At 43.7% G+C, this 23,713-nt stretch overlaps 2 protein-coding genes across 2 annotated transcripts in view; one reads left to right on the top strand and one right to left on the bottom strand.

The window, feature by feature from the left end:
- The window catches only part of nup160 (nucleoporin 160), a 31,389-nt gene extending 13,220 nt beyond the window's left edge, over positions 1-18,169 (bottom strand). The window contains exons 1-14 of the mRNA XM_084017065.1: positions 18,003-18,169; positions 15,958-16,066; positions 14,002-14,212; positions 11,016-11,238; positions 10,445-10,635; positions 10,016-10,252; positions 8,912-9,009; positions 8,539-8,623; positions 7,750-7,818; positions 3,937-4,020; positions 2,932-3,102; positions 2,749-2,848; positions 2,483-2,648; positions 2,239-2,372 (exon numbers count right to left, since the gene is read on the bottom strand). Of these exons, the coding sequence (XP_083873191.1) occupies positions 2,239-2,372; positions 2,483-2,648; positions 2,749-2,848; positions 2,932-3,102; positions 3,937-4,020; positions 7,750-7,818; positions 8,539-8,623; positions 8,912-9,009; positions 10,016-10,252; positions 10,445-10,635; positions 11,016-11,238; positions 14,002-14,212; positions 15,958-16,066; positions 18,003-18,096 (1,972 nt within the window). The 5' untranslated portion in view covers positions 18,097-18,169. The remainder of the gene's footprint in view (positions 1-2,238; positions 2,373-2,482; positions 2,649-2,748; positions 2,849-2,931; positions 3,103-3,936; positions 4,021-7,749; positions 7,819-8,538; positions 8,624-8,911; positions 9,010-10,015; positions 10,253-10,444; positions 10,636-11,015; positions 11,239-14,001; positions 14,213-15,957; positions 16,067-18,002) is intronic.
- Positions 18,170-20,523: 2,354 nt separating this feature from the next.
- Positions 20,524-22,083, top strand: LOC311018148 (gamma-crystallin M2-like). Its single transcript, XM_084016961.1, has 3 exons — positions 20,524-20,579; positions 21,295-21,537; positions 21,771-22,083. The coding sequence occupies exons 1-3, from the start codon at positions 20,547-20,549 to the stop codon at positions 22,047-22,049; spliced, it is 555 nt and encodes a 184-aa protein (XP_083873087.1). The 5' UTR covers positions 20,524-20,546; the 3' UTR covers positions 22,050-22,083.
- Positions 22,084-23,713: the final 1,630 nt, after the last annotated feature.

Genomic DNA, 23,713 nt, shown 5'->3' with positions numbered 1-23,713 from the left:
TATTAAGTAGAGGACCGCATTTGTGGAGCGTGCTGCAGCCGCACATGCGCAGTTGCGCACACCGCGACACAATAAACAGCAGTAGTAGCGGACGTCATGGCTAATGCCGCTAGCGTTGGCAACAAGCCAGAGTTGGAGGACCCTCCCACGACATTAAGGTCTCCCGTTTGGGAAAACTTCGGCAAAGCGGTTTGCCGACATTGTTCATGTGAGGTCGGGTATATTTCTGGCAACACGTCAAACCTGTTGACGCATTTGAAACGGCACCACCCCCACGTGAACATCGCTACAACGGGGAGAAAGACGAGCGTAGCGTTAAGGCGGGTCCACACCGCACCGACTGCCCGACTCGCGTCGGTAAATGAAGTCGGGCTACTTAATATGGCCGACTCGAATGGCGGATTACACATTTGAATCGGCTGAAATGAACGCCGACGTGGGCCGATTCAAGCGACCACACCAAGGAGACTCATGTCACGGACGCCGACTCTCTCAAAGACGCCGATTTTCGGTCCGGTGTGGACCCGCCTTTAGTGCAAACACAGCTCCCCACAGCATTTAAACAGCCTCTCCCTGCCCTGTTCAATTTTGCACATCAGATGGAGAAAAGATTTGTTTTTAAAAAAACAGTCTGAGCCTTATTCATGTTATTTAATCTGAGCAACAACTTGAAACTATTTAGTGTTGCAACTGTTCAATTTTGCACATCAGATGGAGATTTTTTTTTAAAGAAACAGTCTGTTATTTTTATTTATTTTTATTTTTTAAATAAATATTTTAAATACTTGTATTTATATTTTTGAGCAGCATTCTAGCTCCAGTGCATGTTCCTACTGTTAAAAGCACAAAAGTAATAAACAACTAGCACATTTATATTTTGCATTTTGTTTTCTTACTGTACCGAAAATGAACCGAACCGTGACCTCAAAACCGAGGTACGTACCGAACCGAGATTTTTGTGTACCGTTACACCCCTACTATTTAATGCAACTAATTGAATCAACACGTGAATTTATATCTATATAGATTGTCCCGTCACATCTGACGTCAGATCAAAGGCGGATGGCACGCGTAACGGAAACTCAGCCTGACTGAATTAACACAGCTGAAACTTGGACCAGAAACGCACAACTTTGCCGCAAGCTGGAACCGGAGTTGGGGCTGCAGCTGGTCTGACCGGCCCGTGAGGTCCCGGTGTCCCGCTGTTGTGGTGTTGGACGGCGAATCCGGTGCAGCTGTGGAGCGCAGATGATGAAGACGGTGATGATGATGAATGGCCCGGCCGGCTCGTGCAGGCACCGGGTTCTCGCCACCATTATGTCTACTGCTGTGCGCCCTGACCCTGTGATATAATATATTATATCATTATAATTATTATGACTATACGCCCGCACAGCGCGTGATGCGCGTGGTGGGAGCGGCGGCGCTGCTTCTGTGATCGGGTTGTCAAGTGACGGAACTTGCACTGAACCTCCCCTAACGCATTAAAGGTGAGGAGAGGAGCTCATTTGATTGGTGAAGATCTGAATCGGCTGTTAATCACAGTCCACGCCTCGTCTCCCACTCACGCCTTCTTCTCCTCCCTCTTTCCCACTTGCGCGGGTGGGAGTGACGGGAGGACTGCCTGCGCTAGCCTGCGCGGTGCACGAAACTTGCAAAGTCTAGGCGGACACACCCCGTCGGCGTGGCGCAAGTGTGCTGCGCCTGGTCTACGAAACTAGGGCCCAAAATCTGGTTTTTATTCATTCTACTGGTAGTCCGTTTTGCTCAAATAGAAATAGAGGCCTATCTCTAATTCTGGCCTCCAATAAAGGCCTGGGCCACGATGTGCTTGAGTAAATAAAGGCCCGGGCCTATATTAGAGGATTTACGATAATACTACCAACACCAAATAAAGATGGAACTCGAGATCCTGGTCTGCTCAAGATGTCCGCCTAAAAGTCTGTTGAGTCAGTTTCTCTTTGCTCCTGGTTATGTTTGGACTTCAGATTCATTGACTCTGAAAATCATGAGCGTGTTTTAGTCCTGCTCAAAGTGTTCTGAGATCACTTATGTCGGGTTACAACTCTATACATTTAATTGTGACCCTCCAAGGATAGGCCTGCCCAGACCACCACTCACCCACCACCAAGTGGTTCTGCTGGATGACGTTACAGCAGCATCCCTTCATTTTTCGAGCTGTGTGTGAACCAGGAGTCGACATGGGTCTATGTATCTGAACCAGGATTCAGTACCCACCAGATATGAGGGGTCCTTCCGCCCCAACCTCAGAGTCCGTCTCCAGGTCCAGCTCCCTAAGCAGGACCATCATGGCGGCCATCGGGTTCCTGATGTCCTGCAATTTGTTCTGGATGTCCTCGATCACATTGTCACTGCAGGAAATAATGCCACATTTTAGTATAAATATATTTTACATGCTGTATTCTGTCACGCTGTTAATAAAGTTGATTTAAATATATTTATTAGAAGGCGGGTGACTGACTTGTCATTGGACAGCATGTTTTCCAGGACCAGTTCAGCAGCCCTTTCAGGGGACTGAAGGTGTCCCAGAGCTTTCTCCATCTCATATGCCATCTCTCCAGAAACTGCATCACTGACCAGCCTCAGACACTGAACCAGCTGCAGGACGTCACGGCCCACCTCAGGGTCTGGTAGACCAGGAACACCAGAGATAAAGATTAGGACTAGACATCGAGTCACGTGGTCTGCTGATGTAGAGTCTCCATCAGCTAAAAAAGGTGTGGTTACCTTCAGCAATGGGTGTCTCCTCCTCTGAGAACAGGTACTCATCATAGGACAGATACAGATGATCCACAGCAAAACACGGCAGGAGGAACGACACAAAACCCTGGAACACAGACACTCATTAGTTGTAGTCGGACCCAGAGACCCGGATCAGTAAGATCAATAGGATCCGGTATGTACACCCACCTTCTTGAGCAGACAGACCATGCTGGTGGTCTGGCTCACTGTCAGACCCAGAGGGAGGGACAGAGACTCCTGGTACTGAAGACAGCAGGCGTAGAACTTGGACCAGAACTCCACCTGAAGCTGGCGGTACTCCTCCTGAGAAAACTCAAACTCTGTCACACTGCTCTGGAGCTGCAGGCGGAGGACAGAAGGAAGGACGACGGATGGGAGGAGGATAGAGAGGAGGACCGAGGGGAGGACAGAGACGAGGATGGAGGGGAGGACAGGGGAGGACAGAGAGTAGGACAGAGAGGAGGACAGAGAGGAGGACAGAAAGAAGAATGGAGGCGAGGAAGACAGAGAGGAGGATGGAGGGGAGGAAGATAGAGATGAGGATGGAGGGGACGACAGGGGAGGACAGAGAGCAGGACAGAGAGGAGGACAGAAAGAAGAATGGAGGAGAGGAAGACAGAGAGGAGGACAGAGAGAAGAATGGAGGAGAGGAAGACAGAGAGGAGGACGTAGGGGAGGAGGACAGAGACGAGGATGGAGGGGAGGACAGGGGAGGACAGAGAGGAGGATGGAGGGGTGGAAGATAGAGATGAGGATGGAGGGGACGACAGGGGAGGACAGACAGCAGGACAGAGAGGAGGACAGAGAGGAGGACGGAAGCGAGGAAGACAGAGAGGAGGACAGAAAGAAGAATGGACGCGTGGAAGACAGAGAGGAGGACGGAGGCGAGGAAGATAGAGACGAGGATGGAGGGGAGGACAGAGAGGAGAACAGAGAGAAGAATGGAGGAGAGGAAGACAGAGAGGAGGATGTAGGGGAGGAGGACGGAGAGGAGGATGGAGGGGAGGAGGACAAATGGTAGGAGAATAGATCATAGGCATGTCATGGAGTTTTTTGTATTTCTATTTCTTTTATGTCCATAAACCCTTCAAACAACGAGTTATTATAATTGTTGCATGAGGGATCCAAGTCTACACTTGATAGTGACTCGAAGAATAAATATAAAACGGTTACCTCATTCTCCACAGCCATGGTCACCTCCTTCTTCAGACTATCCCAGGACACATCAGTGAGTCCCTCCGAGCCTCTGCGGTAGATCTGAAACACAAAACAAGCTACAGCTCACAACACTTACACAAAGTTCAGGAGTAATACTACAATACTAACGAGAGAGCTCAAGAGTAATACTACAATACTAATGAGAGAGTTCAAGAGTAATACTACAATACCAATGAGTGTGTTCAGGAGTAAAACTACAATACCAATGAGTGTGTTCAGGAGTAAAACTTTCTCACCTGTCGAGCTGAAACTAGCAACAGGTAGTTTTTCACGTGTAGAGGTACTGTAAATCCTCTAATACTGGCCTGTATTCTATTACCGGCCGGTGTCGCTGTCGGTGGAGGTAAATAACAGCCAGTCTCTAATGGAAGCCAGGGCAAGTGTCCACAGTAGGGCTTTGACTCCGAACTTCGTTATTCGAATATAATTCGAATATCAAAAAATATATATATATTCGAACGAATATAAGGCAGCCCTTAATATTCAAACCTGTTATAGGCATTATTTTTTGTAAATGTCTTTGCTTGAATGTTGTTTTCAATTCAGATTCCGAGGCTTTTTCACGCCTGGTGAAGTTGTGTGAATCGCGAGCTCATTAGCTATCATTGGTCATCTGGGCTCCTATAGGTGACGTTAGCGTCCTGGTTTGCACCAATTTTGCAGAACAATGGCCGCGTCAACATCGGCAACAGCCCCCGAGGAGCCCGCACTCGCGCTCCGTCCCGAGAACCGTAAACTCTATGACGCGCCGCCCGGAAAACTGCCCGTAAGGCAAACAAACCCCGCCGAACAGTCGGCACTGACGGCCCCGATCATGTCTGAACATGTGAATCACCTGGTATTTTGGGCGAATAACTTAAAAAGGTCTGTAGCCAAATAAACTGCAGCCAGCCAGATCTTTATGTGAGCGAAACAATTTGTTAATGGGCCGTTAATGGCTGGTAGGATGGGGTTTTGTTTTTAGGCCTACCTTTATTTTGTCTTTTCAGTTTAGCCTGACTGGCTTATTTATCTTTATTTTTGATGGCTTATTTATCTTTATTTTGATGAAACCAAATGCATACACAGTTTGTGTCTGACCTTAAATAAATAAAGGTTCTGAAAACATTAGGGATGCACGATATTGATTTTTTGAAGCCGATACCGATATCGATAACTTTCTGCTCCTCGGGACCGATACCGATACCGATAACCGATAATATTGTTATTCGTTTTTGAATGTATATTCAGATCAAATTCAGGTCAAAAACACTAATGACTAAGCTTAGGTAGATTTAGCATAGCTTTGCCTTTTACCAAACACCTAACCAGATGTATCACAGTGACATGATAATTATTACTATGAACAAAAGAAAGCCAAGAACAGTTTTGACTCTTCAATAAAATGACAATATTTATTTTTTTTAAATAAATATGTAAGTGAGTCAGTCAGTCAGTCAATGACAACTTTCCCTGAGCAGCATGGGATATGCACACACAAGTGCTGCTACATTAAACTGTTGGTCCTGATCCACACAGAAATGTAAACTACGGTAATAGGCAGAAATATCAGCAAAGCAACAGCCACTACTGTGGATGTGATCCCCTCCATTCAAGCGCTGACGCGACTGCTAAAACAAACGTTACCAACAGACCACGGAGTGAAAACATCAAAGGAAACCCCGTTAAAAGCAGTGGAAACGCGTTTTGGTGACATCGAGGAAAAGCCACTGTATTATCTCTCAACTATATTGGACCCGAGGTACAAGGACCGCTACTTCACCCGTGCATCAAAACGCTAAGCTACGGGCTCGCTGCTTCTTTAGCGGCGCCGGCGTCTTCATACGCTTTTAACACACCGTCGTAGCGATGGTGATGTGCGAGGTGACTTTTAAGGTTGGATGTATTAAAGCTCGATGCCTTTTTCCCTCCTCTTGGAACTTCTGCATTGCATTTGTTACAAATGGCAAGCGATTCAGTTTCCTCAGAAACTTTGAAGTAGTCCCACATTACAGACGCCATGCGTGTTTGTTTACTAGTCTTCCTCCTCCACTCGCTCGCAGCCTCTACGTCACAGCCAGGCATGAGAAGGGAGCGCTCGATTTGTGGATTAACTCCCTCCTCCGAAACCTGTGATACCACAGTAACCACATCACATGCTAAACGGGAGGCGCCTAGAAAAAAACTAACGTCCCTCATCCCAATCCACCCGTATGACTGTTTTAACACAAACATCCTATCGTCGGATTATCGGAGGTATTAATAAGCGTATCGGATTTATCGGGTTGACGTCATAATTCCTATTATCGGGCCGATAATTATCGGTCCGATAATTATCGTGCATCCCTAGAAAACATCATTGCCTGCCTTTTGACGTTGACTGATACACTGCCCTCTGGTGGACAAAACATATACAACTTAAGTACCATACCATACAGGTCTTAAGGCGAGTCCACACCGGAAGAACTGCCCGACTCGCGTCGGTAAATGAAGTCGGGCTACTTAATATGGCCGACTCGAACAACGACATGGGTGGTTCACACCTACGGAATTACAGCCAACGCCATACGTTCCGCGCTTGCGCGAGATGTAATGTCTCCAAAACAACAGGCGGCGCTAATCTGTATTGTGGGCCAAACAACACGAAAACCGGAAGTAGCCGAGTGTGTCGACACCTTCTTCGATTCCACTGTTTATCTGGTATGTTTACCATCGTCACTTCCGGGCTTCACTGATTCGCTAGTCAAGCTGCTAGCCTCCACCAATCAGAATGGTAAAAGAATGACCGACTCGAATGGCGGATTATACATTTGAGTCGGCTGAAATGAACGCCGACGTGGGCCGATTCGAGCGACCACACCAAGTAGACTCATGTCACGGACGCCGACTCTCTCAAAGACGCCGATTTTCGGTCCGGTGTGGACTCGCCTTTACTGAAGGCATTTAATGGTCAAAATATTATTAATAAATATTCGAATATATTAGAATATTAATATTAATAAACAAACTAAATTTGAATATGATTTTTGGGCAAAAGTCAAAGCCCTAGTCCACAGGCAGCATTATTTCCACACTTCCCATCGTCTATATAAGAAGATTTATGGTATGTAAGAAGCCGTGCAATGCCTTCACGTCGCGGCGAGTTTCGAGAGACGGGGCGCCGCTGCCGCCTCCCGCAGGCTCTGGAAAATCTTTTAAACTGAATGTTGTTGATTCTAAAATAAAGACAGATTCAGCAACTGCATAGCTTATTTCTCACATAAAATGTTTTCAGAAACACATTTCGGTGAACTATTGTCATAAAATAAGAGAAAGTTTCCAAACGAGCCGCCATGTTGGTCGGTTTGAAATCCGGGAGCAGACAGGACAGCTGTGAAAGTGATCGTCCAATCAGGTGCAGCCATGAAGTGTGATTGTATGAAGGAGAGCGCCTGTCAATCATCCTCCTAGAGGCAGCCCACCAAGCGTGCAATACTGTCAAGCAGTAAACGTTGTTTACCGTAATATGGCAGCTGTGGAGCACCTAGTATTTTATAGGTTCAAATAGACACAAAATCTGTTTTTTTATTCATTCTACTGGTAGTCCGTTTTGCTAAAATAGAATTAGAGGCCTGTCTCTAATTCTGGCCTCCTTCCAATAAAGGCCTGGGCCACGATGCGCTTGAGTAAATGAAGGCACGGGCCTATATTAGAGGATTTACGGTAGTTTCACACGTGAAGCGCTTTTAATGGGGTAGGAGCCTCTAGTTATAGCAGGTAGAAATGTTACCAGGACAAGAGGTTTCTCACCTGTAGAGCTTTAACTATGGCTGAAGCTGTGAAGTGTAGAGGAGAGAAGAGAACGTCCAGGTAGGTTTCCTGTTATCACACAACACAAACACAATTTAACCAGACATGATGACCTCACCATGACAACACACAAACGTTGCCTCGTTTCATAGAAATAATTCATTTTAAAATCGACTTGAAAACTTTTTTCTTTCTCCTTTTATCATTATAATCTACTACATTTTATTTAATTTTTTATGATTTTTTTTTTTTAAATTGTTCATCATCACCATTAATTTCTTCGGCGTTCAACTTCTTAAACAGTTTCTGGTGTACTCTGTAGTCGATGGTATCATCTTACATGTACTTAACCTTGCATTTCAGGTATTTCTAATTTATATTAGATATAAATAGATACTATAATTTATATTGTAATTAAAACTATTTCTCCTCTGAGGATCAATAAATGATAATTGTATCTTTCATGATTTATTTGGTTTTAACAGGTAATTTTATGGTGAAAACAGATCATTTGTCAGTTATCAATAATATTAATATATATTAATACAGTCAGAACTGTAACATACAATGCATTATATTAATCAATCTTAAATTATAAAATATCAACAAAAGAATAAATTGTTCATTATGTCTAACCAACAGTTTGAAGCTCAAAGGTGTTACATTTAAATAAAACATGACAAATAAAAACAGAACATATTGTCATTTCAGATCCACTTTAAATTAGTGGCTGAGAAGTTTTCTGATTGACTGATGAATGGTTGTATCAAATCATTGTACTGGTCTTACTCTGGGGTCCTGGTCTACTCCGATATGGACTTCTTCTTCAGGTGGAGGCTGAACAAACACCTGGTTCCACTGACCTGCTGTGTTACTGGAACACACACACACACACACACACACACATTTTAACATTCAAGTTATTTAACTAGATGTCAACTATGAAGCTCACTCTGCTCCATAGATCATCTTTTTAGTCTGATATGATTAAAAAGATGATCAGGTCACACGACTCTCAAATGTGGACGGATCAGGACACTTTTTACATGCATTTCCTGTAGCAAGAGTAGGTTAAGAGAAGAAAAAATATATGGGATCATAAAGAATAAAGCTCACAGATGTTAGACAAAGTGGTCTAGATCAGATCAGTCATGTGACTCACTGTTCAAAGTTGATGTATTTGACCACAGTGGTGTTGGAGTCATCCACCCAGACCCCCCAGATATCTGTGGAGGTCAGAGCGAAGTCCACCAGAGTCTCCTGTTGGCACACACACACAATAATAAAAATAAAATAATAATAATAAATAATAATGTTGCTCTTGAACTACTAGTTTACTCAGATGAGGACCTAACACTTGTTCTACTTTTAGCTCTTACTTTATCGGCAATGATTCGTTGTGGTTTCCTTGTTTCCTTCTTTTGACAAATGTACTTATTGTAAGTCGCTTTGGACAAAAGCGTCTGCTAAATGACCTAAATGTAAATGTAAATGTAATAATATACATTTTATGTGTATTGATGTGGGAACAGAAAATAAATGATAGAAGGCATATATGCACCAAAATGTGGAGGCCTCTACGAATAGTGATGCATAGATACCACTTTTTATCAGACCCAGTACAAATACTTACATTTCAGTACCAGTAGATAGATACAGTAGGCCTACTGATACCCGATACTATTACAGTTCTAACAATAACTTTTCACAGCTGTAACGTTGTCACACGCTCTGTTGCTAACGTTTCAATTGCTGAATAACAATTCTGACTGAAGACATCTACATGCCCATATTAGGTCATAGTCATATTTCACCATGGCACAGAAAGCTGAAGCAAATTTGGCCGATATTAGGCATTTTCCAAACAATCGGTATCGGCATTTCTTTGAGCTTTTGGCTGGCAACCGCAAGATTACCGGTTCGAGCTCCGGCTCCTCCTAGCTGAGGGCCTGGTGTCCCTGAATGTCAGTCATTCCTGTAAAGCGCTTTGGAGAAAAGCACCATATAAATGAGGCCATTTTATAAATAACTAATGTTAGGGAAATCTGTTAATGTTTTGTTACGCGTTTCTGAAATGAAAAAAAAAAAAATATATATATATATATATATATATATATATATATATATATATATATATATCGGAATCAGATTTTTAAACCAACAAACATTTTTATCGGTATCGGCCTTCAAAGTCCTTCATTGGTCGGGCTCTAGTTCTATGATAAGAGATCAGGACGCTGCAGCAGGAAGTGGCATCCCAGCTGACCTGAGTTGTGAAGAGAGAGGAGATGTGGTCGAGGCTGTAGCGGTTGTTGTCGGTGGCGACCAGCTGCAGGACGGTAAATTGTCCTCTCTGAGGAACGGCCAGGTAAACGGCGAGACAAAGACCAGTGGTGGAGGAGAAGGCCAGCCTGAGGCGATGACCCTGACCCGCCAGACGCCTCAGTCCTCTACAGGACGGCATGTAGTCCAACATGTCGGCCTCCAGCAGACACGTCTGATCCTGAGGGACAACAATAGTTAACAAGCTGTTTATACTGGAATTACTGCCTCAGACTAGAGGCCTGAATGGATCCACAAGAGGTCCAGGTCCAGAATGTTGCTAGCATAGCTAACTAGAAGGATGAAGTCAACCAATGACGTTAACAGGATATTAAAGTGTGTGTGTGTGTGTGTGTGTGTGTGTGTTCCTCACCCTGAAGGACCACATACGCAGCTTGTGATCTTGACAGAGAGCAAAGATGAAGGAGTCTTCCTCCAGCTCTCTGACAGCCAGACTGAGGACCAGGTCTGCTGGGCTCTGGTCTCCACGGATCGATGAGGGCATCCAGCCAGATAACCTCTGGATCATGGAGCTCCTCTTCAGCTCCACAATCGCCACGCTGCCTGAAGCACCGACAGACACACACACACACACTCTTTATAATCTTGTTTATAGTCCTTGTACCGGTGGAAACAACAGAAGGAGGGACCAACAACACTTTAAGGCATCAGAAATTTTGAAGGCCACAGGTGAGATAGTTTTCCAGATATTGCTGTTTAAAAATGGCTTTTCAGAGCATGATGCCAAAAACCGTCTAAACTACCCTTCATTCAATGATGTTTCATGAGAAAACTGTTGACAGTAGAGACCTAATATTTTGGGTTTGTCCTATTAACAAGTGTGTCTTTGTACTTGATTTTTTGCAGGACATTCTGAGATGGTCAGGTGGGAGGCATTTGATGAAATGACACGGAATGACCCATGTGAGACAGTAAACCCTTACCTTCTTTGTTGTGAGGTGGCAGGGAGACCACCATGATGCCTCCAGCAGGTGAAGCCAGAGCATAGTGGGCCTCTCCAGACTGACTGAGCCAGGCTGTGGAGGTGCTAGGACTCCCCATCTGTCCTACTGAGCTGGGGATGAGGACACTGTGAGAAGGGTCCTGTAGACTCAGCTTACCCACATCGGTGAAGATAGACTGCATGTGGAGCTCCGTCACCAGTTCCTGGTGACCACAGAAAGGTATATAGACAGGAATACATCTACTGTTAAAAACATGTAGTCGTTTTTAACAGTAACAGCCATTAAATACATCTTAGAGCCCGACCGATAAAGGATTTTGAAGGCCGATACCGATACAAATGTTTGTCAATTTAAAAATCTGATATTCCGATATATCGGCCGATATTTTTATTTTAATTTCCAGAACGCGTAACAAAACATTAACAGATTTCCCCTTACATTAGTTATTTGTAGTTATTTACGAGTCTTCACTAAAATAATATGGTAATGGAGTTTAAAGCTTGTTTATTTTATTGTCACAACGGAACAGAGGAACATCAAAATATATTAAAGTTCTGATAAATACAAACTTAAGATGTAAAACTTAAAGTCCTTTGAACAAAAACACAATAACAATAACAACCAAACACAAAGTTACCAGTATTAAAAGACTTGGGAAGCTTCATAAATATAACTTCCAACGAGAAAAAATTCTGTCAAGTTCTATAAGGGTGTTTCGTCCGTTTTTATTGTCTTGTTAAAATATTCATTTATCGGCCATTATAAATGCCGATACCGATAGTTTGGAAAATGCCTAATATCGGCCGATATATCAGTCGGGCTCTACTACATCTACAGTAATTAAATACACCTACAGTCATTAAATACATTTACAGTCATTAAAACATATACAGTCATTAAACACATCTACAGTAATTAAGATCAGCTACAGTCTTTTTATATTTACAGTCATTAAATCATCCACAATCATTAATAATAATTAAATATCTAGTCATTAAAATAATCTAGAGTTGTGAGCGGCCATTTTCCTTTCGTGCACCAACTCTATGGAACAGTCTGCCTCTCGACATCAGGGAGGCGTGTTCTGTTAATGTATTTAAAGCCAAGCTAAAGACCCACTTGCTCACTGCTACACATGAGTCCTGAGTTGTGTTGCTGTGTTTTTATTGATTTATTTATCTCATTGTAATGTTACTGTGGATCTATTTTCAGGCAGGGCTTGAAGCAGGAAAAAATCCTGTGCCTGAAATTTTTTTATGCATTGGGGAGAAGAAAATTCTGAACATTTGCAATCTAAATGAATTAATCTGGTGCACTTTGAGAGTAAACCCACATTATAGTTTGAAACAACATTCAAAACACACACAGCCAGTATCACTAAGCATAAAGTCCGCTAGCTTAATGCTAACGTATAATACCTCAGAAATTAGCATCACCAAGGGCGTAACTTTGAGTTGAACATTGGGGTGGTTGAGATTTCCACCTGTGAAGCAGGTGTGTGTATATATATATATATATTCTTTGGCCACCAGCCACTGCGGCAGGTTTGGGTTTACCAGCCCAGATATATAGTTTGTGCCTAAAATAAAGTTGACCGACTCAGAAAATGCATAAAAATGGGTCTTGAACGTGTACAAAATACACATTAAAGTGTGTGCAAGTGTTCTTGTTAGGACTCATGGTCCTTAATTGTCTCTAACTTTAAGTATTTTGTCCCAATTACAAATGGGTTTGTAGTGTTTCCCACAGGATCTTTAGAGACTATGGTGGGGGGATTGTCATCCTCTAGGGGGGTCCGGGGGCATGCCCCCCCGGGAGAAAATTTTGAATAATTTCATTTTAATGCATCAATTTGGTGAATTCTGAGAAACAAAATATGACATATCAATTACTGACCAATTTCTTACAAACTGCTGGTACTGATACAAATGTTGACATACTAAATGGGGTTGAGGAGTTTAAGCATTCAAGAAAAGATGAGAACAAAAATGACTAAAACACAATTCGTTTACTATTATTATTATTATTAATAATGATAATAATAATAATAATAATAATAATAATAATAATAATAATAATAATAATAATAAAAGTGGGTGACTATTCCTCAGCCTTCCTTGGTGTTTTGGTCTTGACTGAAGCCTCGTTCACATACGTCGTCACTCGCCCATCTCTGAGCGACAACTGTCAATGAATGTGAATGTGTTCTAGCGGAATGTGGACCAGGACAGGCGATGTGATGTGGTCGATCGGAGATAAAATAATTTTAACTTTCTGCGATGCGAGTGAAGCGAGTACCAATCACAATGTAGAATAGAGATGATCGACAGTTGCCGTCAACAGAGAGTTCCACAGAGAGTTGTCGCTTGAAGTCGCCGCCGGCGGCAGTGAGTTTTTTTTGCCAGCGAGTAGAATTCAGCGAGAAAGCGAGTGACGGGCGCGTGACGGGCGAGTAGCGACGTATGTGAACGGGGCTATACGCGCACGCACTGTCGAACTCGCCGGCTGGGGGGGGGGGGGGGGGGGCAACCGTGAGTGGTGGCACTGGAGCCTTTGATGAAATCTAACAACTGTGGCAGTCGCATTAGTTTGTCTGAATGAAAAGTGTGCAGGGCTGCCTTTGGGCTGATGTTATCAATCGCTCTGGCTACGTTGTCCCGGTCCGAGGTGCCTGGAAACTTAAGGCCCGCCCTACTCTGCTCTGATTGGCTAGAACTCCTTGGTTACCTTGAGTACCATTGGTAGTTGGAACTATCACTTTAAACGACTGGTTACAGTTAAAAAAAAAAAAAAAAACACTTCACCAAAATATTGCTACGCCGGATTTCCGGCACCGTGCCGGAGGTCTTCAAGCCCTGTTCAGGTCAATTCACAAGTTATCAAGCCATGGGAAAAGTTAGCTCCGGGTTTTTCCGTGAACACAGCATCAGGCATCCACCAATTCACATCCTGTTCATGTACTCACACTGCGGTACATGCGTGTGGGGTGAGGCAGCACCAGTCTGTGGACGCTCTGATTGGTGGAGACCAGGATGACGATGTTGTTGAGGGTCTCCTGGATGTGGACTCCTCCAGGCAGGACGGTGCAGTGAGACAGACGGAGTCGGACTGCATTGTTGAGGAGGTTGGTGTCCAGAGACTGTTCAACCAGCTGGACACAGTCACCTGACGTACACCTGTTAGGAAAGCACAGTCACAACTTGGCCTACCCGCATATACGAATGCAAGTGAAGAAAAATAAATAAATACAAATTAAAAATTAAAAAAACAGCACCACTTGGCTATCATTGTTGTGCAAAGATGTTTTTTTTTTTTAAATCACATTGAAAAAATGTCTCTTGTAGGCCATCCCTAAAAAAAACGTAGAAAATGAAATACAATAAATAATATGTAGCCCGGGTGTAAAAATGGTAAATGACCTCATTTATATAGTGCTTTTCTCCAAAGCGCATTACAGTAATGACTGACATTCACCCATTCATACACACATTCACACACAACCACGCAGGGCGACAGCCATCTCGTCGGGAGCAATTAGGGTGAGGTGTCTTGCTCAGAGACACCAGGCACTCAGCTAGGAGGAGCCGCGGATCGAACCGGCAATCTTGCGGTTACCAGCCAACCCGCTCTACCTCCTGAGCTAAACCCCCTAGAAAGCAGGGATTTAAATACATTACCTCCTAAATAATTGCAGTAATATATCTTTAAGATAGCAAAACTAAAAGTAATTTGGTTCAATAAAAAGTAAAAATGGTTAACTCAGAGATTAAGACTAATATATCATAAATGAGTGAATTATTGTAAATGTTTGTAACAGTAAGGTAAACTGGAAAATAGAGACTCTGCCTTTATACTTGTTTGTGTAATTTGATTCACTGCATGTATCCGTCAGCGTCACCTGTTTGCGATCGCAAACTTTTGGAAGTATTCTCGTTTAATTAGCTAATTTGAGTCCGTGAACATTTTTATGGTACGTCTGTCCGGGGCGCCGTGAATGTGATTGTATGTGGCTGACTTTTGCGCGTGTTCTGGAAAGTGAAAAAGTCGTTTTTTAAATTGCGATTTTGCAGTTCAGCCATTTCACAAACCGTAGGAAAGTATAAATGCAAATTAATCAATTAAATCTAAAAAAAAAAAAAATCGCCCAGCCCTACTTCAAAGCTTTCTTTGGTGTGAAAAAAAGTCAAGTGATATGACATCCGAAGCAGCAACTGCTTCGTTTCCAGAATGAGTCACCTGACTGGTTCCCTTTCCCATCACTAACTACTGCTTTTGTCACATGAAGTCGGACGAACAATAACGTTTTCTGAATCACAATATCAGAAATAGCAGACAACGGCACATCACGGACATAACTGCCCGGCATCACTCGGTGAAATGAAAACAACGATATCGACGGACCTCTAGAAGCGATGCAGTCATGATGAAGATGCATTCACGCTGCTTACTCCTAGCTAGATTGACCCGCATTTCCATCGGCTGATTCATTCAGAACAAAACCAACGGCAGGATGTATGCAAGAACGTGAAAGTAAAGCTGACTGTGAGGCGAGAAAGAAGACGAGGAGGGCGTAGCTATGGGGACACAGCATCCTCAGGAGAACAGCAATGTGGTTGATTCACTTTCTGTTTGAGGTCATTCATTTCATGTCTAAGCTTAATTATGACTTAGCAAGAAAGGTTTCACCTGTTGGTAATTCAACATATTTATTGGCGATGCGTTTGGAATGCCCTCTAGTGGACAGAAAATAAAACAACCCGATTGCCAATAATTGCATTGGCAATGTGTAAGCCTGTATAGTGTAGTAAATAATAATAGGCTGAATTTGAGTATTACAAATTAAAATATAATTGAATATTGAAAAGAATACGGAATGAAATTCAAATAGTATTATAGGCGGAAAATTGACAGCTCTACTCACCAGTGAATGAATCTGTTACTGGACACAGACAGCAGTTTCCCACTCTCATCATAATGGAATGCTCCGGCACTGTCAGGAAACCGGACACCAGCAGGAAGAGGAGTCACACCTGCAGACAGGTGAACCTGGCATTAGAGAACTCACATGTTCAAATCATGACTAGAGGTCGACCAATTCATCGCTGGCGAGTGCTGGGCCGGCGGCACGCCGAGCGGAGCGGACGCCATGTTGTTCTAAAAGGACCGGTCCAGTTCCGCTTACACCCCTTAAGTGAGGTCCCACCACAGATCTGTAATAATTCTGTAGTATCAGTGCGTCCCACCCCCTATAGCAATTTTGTGTCTCATTTGTTGTTATTATTAATTAGATGGTTGTATTTTATCAGATGCAAAACAACAAACAAGGTTCAAGGTTGTTTATTTATCACATGCAGAGAGATGCAACGTAAAACATGACAGACAGAGACAGGCAAACTGTAGACACAGACAGGCAACGTTAATGTAGACACAGACAGGCAAACTGTAGACACAGACAGGCAAACTGTAGACACAGACAGGAAACGTTAATGTAGACACAGACAGGAAACGTTAATGTAGACACAGACAGGCAAACTGTAGACACAGACAGGCAAACTGTAGACACAGACAGGCAAACTGTAGACACAGACAGGAAACGTTAATGTAGACACAGACAGGCAAACTGTAGACACAGACAGGCAACATTACTGTAGACACAGACAGGCAAACTGTAGACACAGACAGGCAACATTACTGTAGACACAGACAGGCAGCGTTAATGTAGACACAGACAGGCAAACTGTAGACACAGACAGGCAACATTACTGTAGACACAGAGAGGCAAACTGTAGACACAGACAGGCAGCGTTACTGTAGACACAGACAGGCAACGTTACTGTAGACACAGACAGGCAACGTTACTGTAGACACAGACAGGCAAACTGTAGACACAGACAGGCAACGTTACTGTAGACACAGACAGGCAACGTTACTGTAGACACAGACAGGCAAACTGTAGACATAGACAGGCAAACTGTAGACATAGACAGGCAAACTGTAGACACAGACAGGCAACGTTACTGTAGACACAGACAGGCAGCGTTACTGTAGACACAGACAGGCAAACTGTAGACGCAGACAGGCAAACTGTAGACATAGACAGGCAAACTGTAGACACAGACAGGCAACGTTACTGTAGACGCAGACAGGCAAACTGTAGACGCAGACAGGCAAACTGTAGACATAGACAGGCAAACTGTAGACACAGACAGGCAAACTGTAGACACAGACAGGCAAACTGTAGACACAGACAGGCAAACTGTAGACACAGACAGGCGGTGTTACTGTAGACACAGACAGGCGGTGTTATTGTAGACACAGACAGGCAAACTGTAGACACAGACAGGCAACGTTACTGTAGACACAGACAGGCAACGTTACTGTAGACACAGACAGGCAACGTTACTGTAGACACAGACAGGCAACGTTACTGTAGACACAGACAGGCAACGTTACTGTAGACACAGACAGGCAAACTGTAGACACAGACAGGCAAACTGTAGACACAGACAGGCAACGTTACTGTAGACACAGACAGGCAACGTTACTGTAGACACAGACAGGCGGTGTTATTGTAGACACAGACAGGCAAACTGTAGACACAGACAGGCAAACTGTAGACACAGACAGGCAACGTTACTGTAGACACAGACAGGCAGCGTTACTGTAGACGCAGACAGGGAACGTTACTGTAGACACAGACAGGCAAACTGTAGACGCAGACAGGCAAACTGTAGACGCAGACAGGCAAACTGTAGACGCAGACAGGCAAACTGTAGACCCTGTAGACTGTAGAAACTTCCCCAGGCCGTACATTAGCATACAGCGCTACGTTAGCTAGCTAGCCGCCGGCAGCATGTTAGCGGTGCTAGCTGTTGTTAGCACATCCCGACATAGAGACAGAGTGAATAGTGAATATTAGTGAATAAACATGAAACGAGAGAAGATGGAGCCGCTCAGAAACGTTACCGGGGAGGTTTACGGTTACTTCTCGGAACCTGGGCAGAGTTTCCCTCTCAAAGCCACATATTTCTATGAAGCTACGTTCCAAGACAGCCGCCATTTTCTCCTCATACACACGTGACGTCAGCAGTAGAGGAGCCGCGCGCTGCTCTTTCAAACATTTAAAGAGACAGGACACACCATAGAGCGGTGAAGTCCCGCCTCTTCCGCTAGACTCCCATGCGACCTCTGAGATCGTAAAAACGGCGGCCACCTTGTGGTGAAATGATACTTTTTATTTTGGTCGCATTGATCTCATGGCTTGATCTAAAGTTCCGTGCATTGTGTTGTGAGTAGGCCTATTATATGTGAGGTCTGGTTAATACAAACATAGAATGGTAATACAAATATACTGGGAAAAAAGAATGCCTTCCACATGTTGCCTTGCATGTGTGTGTGTGTGTGTGTGTGTGTGTGTGTGTGTGTGTGTGTGTGTGTGTGTGTGTGTATATATATATATATATATATATATACACACACACACTTTATATATCACATATCCTCTTTGGTTTGCTGCCATGTTCTATCGCTTGAGCACCATAGTCACGTTGACTTTGTTGTCCGACTTGACGGCGTTTGGCTACGGTGTCTTTTAGAGCCCGCCCCCTCAGCCCTCAGACACCTGCAGCTCTCGTCGGCGTGATAAGTCAAGTCAAGTCAAGTCAAGACCATCCTGAACAAGCCTAAGGCCAGATGACTCCCCCGCGCTGCTGGCCAATGGAGACCGCCGTTGCCACATGGCGGCCATCTTGCCACAGGCAGCACGCCCACTCATAACATGAATGTCAATGGTGCATGTACTATTGAAATAACCATAGCTCCATCAATTTACAACCGATTTTCAAACGGTTTGGTTTGTTATAAACGTCAGAGATGTAGTTATGATACTGCATACCTACATTTTTCAAAAAGAAACATTTCTACATGTCCAAGCATCCTGAATAATAGCCACTTTAATAACGTTTGTAATACATACCGTTTGTAAATCCAGCAAGATTCCAGCAAGTTATTAGTATTTTGTTCGTTCAGATCACTCAACTTACAACAGCTACCATTGAACATACCAGAATAGTTGGCTGTGGCAAGATGGCCACCGGTTGACTACACAGGGGACTCTGCCTTGCGCCATCTACTTATATCTTATATCTATGGGACACACAATGACGAAGAAGAAGAAGAAGTTAATGTAATGTCATACAACAAAAGAACAATAATAACAGTGTCAATTAATAATGAGATTATGAGGGAAAAGAACAAGGTACAATTCATAACATTAAGAAATATGATTAATATTAATATATAGGCCTATATATATTTATATGAATATATCTATCTATATATCTAGATACAAAATTTTATATAACATTGAAATGATTATGTCAGCGGTGCACGGTGGTGTAGTGGGTAGCACTCTCGCCTCACAGCAAGAGGGTCCTGGGTTCGATCCCCGGGTCGGCCCCGGGTTCCTTCTCTGTAAATGGCCTCATTTCTGTGTGGAGTTTGCATGTTCTCCCCGTGTAAGCGTGGGTTCTCTCCGGGTTCTCCAGCTTCCTCCCACAGTCCAAAGACATGCAGGATGGGGATAGGTTCATTGATGACTCTAAATGTCCCGTAGGTGTGAATGTGAGCGTGAATGGTTGTCTGTCTCTACATGTCGGCCCTGTGATAGACTGGCGTCCTGTCCAGGTGAACCCTACCTTCGCCCGATGACAGCTGGGATCGGCTCCAGCCCCCCTGCGACCCTGAATACAGGATAAGCGGTAGACGATGGATGGATGGATGGATGGATGTCAGCGGCCTCGGTGGGTCTCAGAATGTACCGAGGGTACTGTAACTGTAACCGCCTCACATCGGCGACCAAAGTGACCAAGGTGTCATACCAGAAGTCTCCTCCAGAGGGCTGAATTGGGGTTAACTGGCCCCATTCTCCTGGAGTGTGAGACCATCAGAACCAGCTTAGCTTAGTTGGGTTTTTGTTTTGTTTCAATTTCAGAGTCATTTGAATCCATTTAAATAAAAAATAAAAAAATAAAACTAGACCATTTATTCCAGAATAAGATATGTTTTCCATGGAAACAAGTGTAGAGTATAGAGGAACGTCATTTAGTCAGAGTTGTATCCGGTGCATTTAAATGAGTTTATCTCATAACTATAACAACCTTTAAACCCACCACACTGTTTCATTGAGGAGGTTTTCCCCTTTTGAACTCTGAATCATGATTCATACGCTAATCCCTTATTCAGATATAACCCAACGTATATTGAGTTGGAGCTGTGGTATCGTTGACAGGAAGAGGGTTAAAGCTGCTCTCAGGTTTTCTGTTGCTGTTGATGCAGCCGTACCCTGACGGCCTCACACACTCTTTGTTAACCCTTTCAAAGAGGCTTTGTGTGTGTGCTGACTCAGCACTCTGACACACAAAGCAGCGAGTGGCGCTCAGGTGTATATAAAGTCGTGAGCCGTGACAGGTGTGAGGTCAATCCACCATTAGCACGCAGCAGCACGCCAACATGTCCGCCACTGACATGAACATGATGAGCAGGGTAAGTCCCAGCATGCATCACTTCCTCCTGACACAGCAGTCAGAGTCTTTGTAAGCTACAGCCGCCAATAATACAGATGGTTTCCACCTGACAGCAAAAATAAACCAGTCAAAATACCTCTATATCTTATAGTTTTTATTATCAACATTATTATTATTATTATCTGATTATCAGGCAATTTTACAACTAGAAATAATAAATTCTCACCCAATCAAATTAACATTAAATAGAGGACTCTCAACAGATGAAGGTCACTTTAAATTGATTCTTAATTTTCTTATAGAAGAACTAACAATTTAAAACATCTGGAGTATTTTCATTATTGATCGATATGAATCATGATATGAATCTGCAGCTTATTTTTTTAGTAATTTATCATCTTAACTCTAATTATCTGATCTTAAATGATCTAATCTTATCTTATCTTAACTCCAATTATCTGACCTTAAATTATCTAATCAAATCTTATCTCAATTTAAATGATCCTATCTTATCTAATCTAAATATATCTTATCTTGTGTTAGCTAAAATTATCTTATCTTTCAACCAATCGCTGGAGGTAATGAAACATGATGTAATCCTTCTCTTCTTTCAGTAACTAAAACATCTGTAATCAAACGTAAAAGTTATTGATCCAACCAAATCTCTAGCAGTCAGCGGTTAATCAGGGTTCCTACCAGCCTGGATCAGTCTCAGACTCTTCATATGTGTCCAGGTGATCTTCTACGAGGACAGGAACTTCCAGGGTCGTTCCTACGAGTGCAGCAGTGACTGTGCCGACATGTCCTCCTACCTGAGCAGGTGTCACTCCTGCCGGGTGGAGAGAGGCTGCTTCATGGTCTACGACCGCACCAACTTCATGGGCAACCAGTACTTCCTGAGGAGGGGCGAGTACTCCGACTACCAGAGCATGATGGGCATGAGCGACTGCATCAGATCCTGCCGTATGATCCCAATGGTAACCGCACAACCAATCACAGCACAGTCTTCTTCTCCATTACAGATGACCAATCACATGACATAAACAACAATATCAGCTCAATTAGTTATAAGTCAGTTTAAGTTCATCTCGTCTGTTGTTTCCTGGGTGTTTCTGGTCTTTAAGGAGTTTATTTTGATTGTTCATCTCCATTTCAGCCGTGATCGACCTGAACACAGAGACGATCACTCATTATTGATTATTGTTTTCAGTTCCGTGGCTCATTCAGGATGAAGATCTATGAGAGGGAAAACTTTGGAGGCCAGATGCACGAGCTGATGGACGACTGCGACAACGTCATGGATCGTTACCGCATGTCCAACTGCATGTCGTGTCACGTGATGGACGGACACTGGCTGATGTACGAGCAACCCCACTACAGAGGACGCATGATGTACATGAGGCCTGGAGAGTACAGGAACTTCTCCAACATGGGCATGAGCAGCAGCAGGTTCATGAGCATGAGGCGCATCAGCGACTCCTACTACTAAACACTGTCAATAAAGTTACTGACTGTGTCCTTGAAAGCTGATCATTAACTAATAAAAAGATATTTTTTATTGATCTCTGATTCATTCACTTTCATTACAGACGTATTAATATCGCCTATCATCACAAGTTTGCCATTTTCAGAATATGTTCAACACTTTTTAAGTTTCAACAGAAGACAGATTTGTCTTCATGACCACTAAGAGTTCTCACAGATCTTCAAGACCTGAAACCAGCTGAAGACAACACAGCAGCTTCATCAGTCAAATTATTATTACAGTCTCCAACATGTTTTTCATCATATTCACTGAAGCCGACACTACGCTCCGATAGAACAACATAAATCATCAGGTTTTAGAAGAAAAAGTGCACCTCTACGTGCACGTAGAGCCTGTTGTTTGTTTTGTAAAGATCGACAGAGCCCGGATCATCATGTCCAATCAGCACGCAGGGCTGTGTTTGTGCACACACAGAGCCCCTCCCCCCTCGGGTCGTTCCACTATCACAGGGGGGAGGAGGAGGGAAGTAGCAACAAGCTTCCAATTCCTCGTTAAAAACCCAAACGAGGAGGTCCAAAACAACCAAGGAAAAGAAAACACCGGTGGAAAAGAAGGAAGAAAGAAAGATGGCGACGGTGGCCGTGATAAAACCAGAGTCAACATCGGACCCACGTTTCAAAGGTGGCGTGATCTAAGGGATTTCAAAGGGCACGAAGTCGAGGGGGAGGAGCTCGGTGGTCGTGGGGGAGGAGCTCGGTGGACTTGCCCACTGGGACTTTAATAACATATCAGAGATGAAGAGACACTAACCCATCATTTCATTTCATTTCATCAAAATGGTTCATGAGAAATTCTGTGACATCAGGACAGAAATGTGTTGTTGTGGTCACTGTAGCATCACACAACATCAGCCAATCAGAATACTAGAGACCAGAGACTATAATTTCATTGTGACGTCACCCATTGCTTTGCTGACTATGTTTTTGAAGCCTCGAATTCTGCATTTTGGCCGTCGCCATCTTGGATTTCTGCCACCAGTGAAGGAAGTGACCATATTTGGAGTGTGGAGGAGCGACGGTTGGATCTGACCACACCAGCGGCAGAGCGCACCCTGAGCAGCATCCTTACTGGATCTGGATCCATGTGGATACTGGTGTGAAGCTGCTAACAAATTTAGCTTCATAATTCAAGCTCAACTTTACAGCTAAGTGTTAAAGACATCTAAATAGCTAACTAGCATATCAGCCCTGTGATAGACTGGTTACCTGTCTGTCTCTACATGTCTCCCTGTGATAGACTGGTTGCCTGTCTGTCTCTACATGTCTCCCTGTGATAGACTGGTTACCTGTCTGTCTCTACATGTCTCCCTGTGATAGACTGGTTGCCTGTCTGTCTCTACATGTCAGCCCTGTGATAGACTGGTTACCTGTCTGTCTCTACATGTCTCCCTGTGATAGACTGGTTACCTGTCTGTCTCTACATGTCAGCCCTGTGATAGACTGGTTACCTGTCTGTCTCTATATGTCTGCCCTGTGATAGACTGGTTACCTGTCTGTCTCTACATGTCAGCCCTGTGATAGACTGGCTACCTGTCTGTCTCTACATGTCACCCTGTGATAGACTGGTTACCTGTCTGTCTCTACATGTCTCCCTGTGATAGACTGGTT

This window comes from Eutrigla gurnardus, assembly GCF_963514095.1.
Source record: "Eutrigla gurnardus genome assembly, chromosome: 9".
Lineage (NCBI taxonomy): Eukaryota > Metazoa > Chordata > Actinopteri > Perciformes > Triglidae > Eutrigla > Eutrigla gurnardus.
Note: the sequence above shows the minus strand (reverse complement) of the source record. Positions and strands in the feature narration are given on the sequence as shown.

What these genes read in the sequence shown, in the direction of transcription:
- LOC311018148 (XM_084016961.1), top strand. Translation starts at nt 20,547, where the DNA reads ATGTCCGCCACTGACATGAACATGATGAGCAGG. An exon ending in ACATGAACATGATGAGCAGG is followed by an intron (nt 20,580 to 21,294) that starts GTAAGTCCCAGC and finishes ATATGTGTCCAG; the next exon opens with GTGATCTTCTACGAGGACAG. An exon ending in CCTGCCGTATGATCCCAATG is followed by an intron (nt 21,538 to 21,770) that starts GTAACCGCACAA and finishes TATTGTTTTCAG; the next exon opens with TTCCGTGGCTCATTCAGGAT.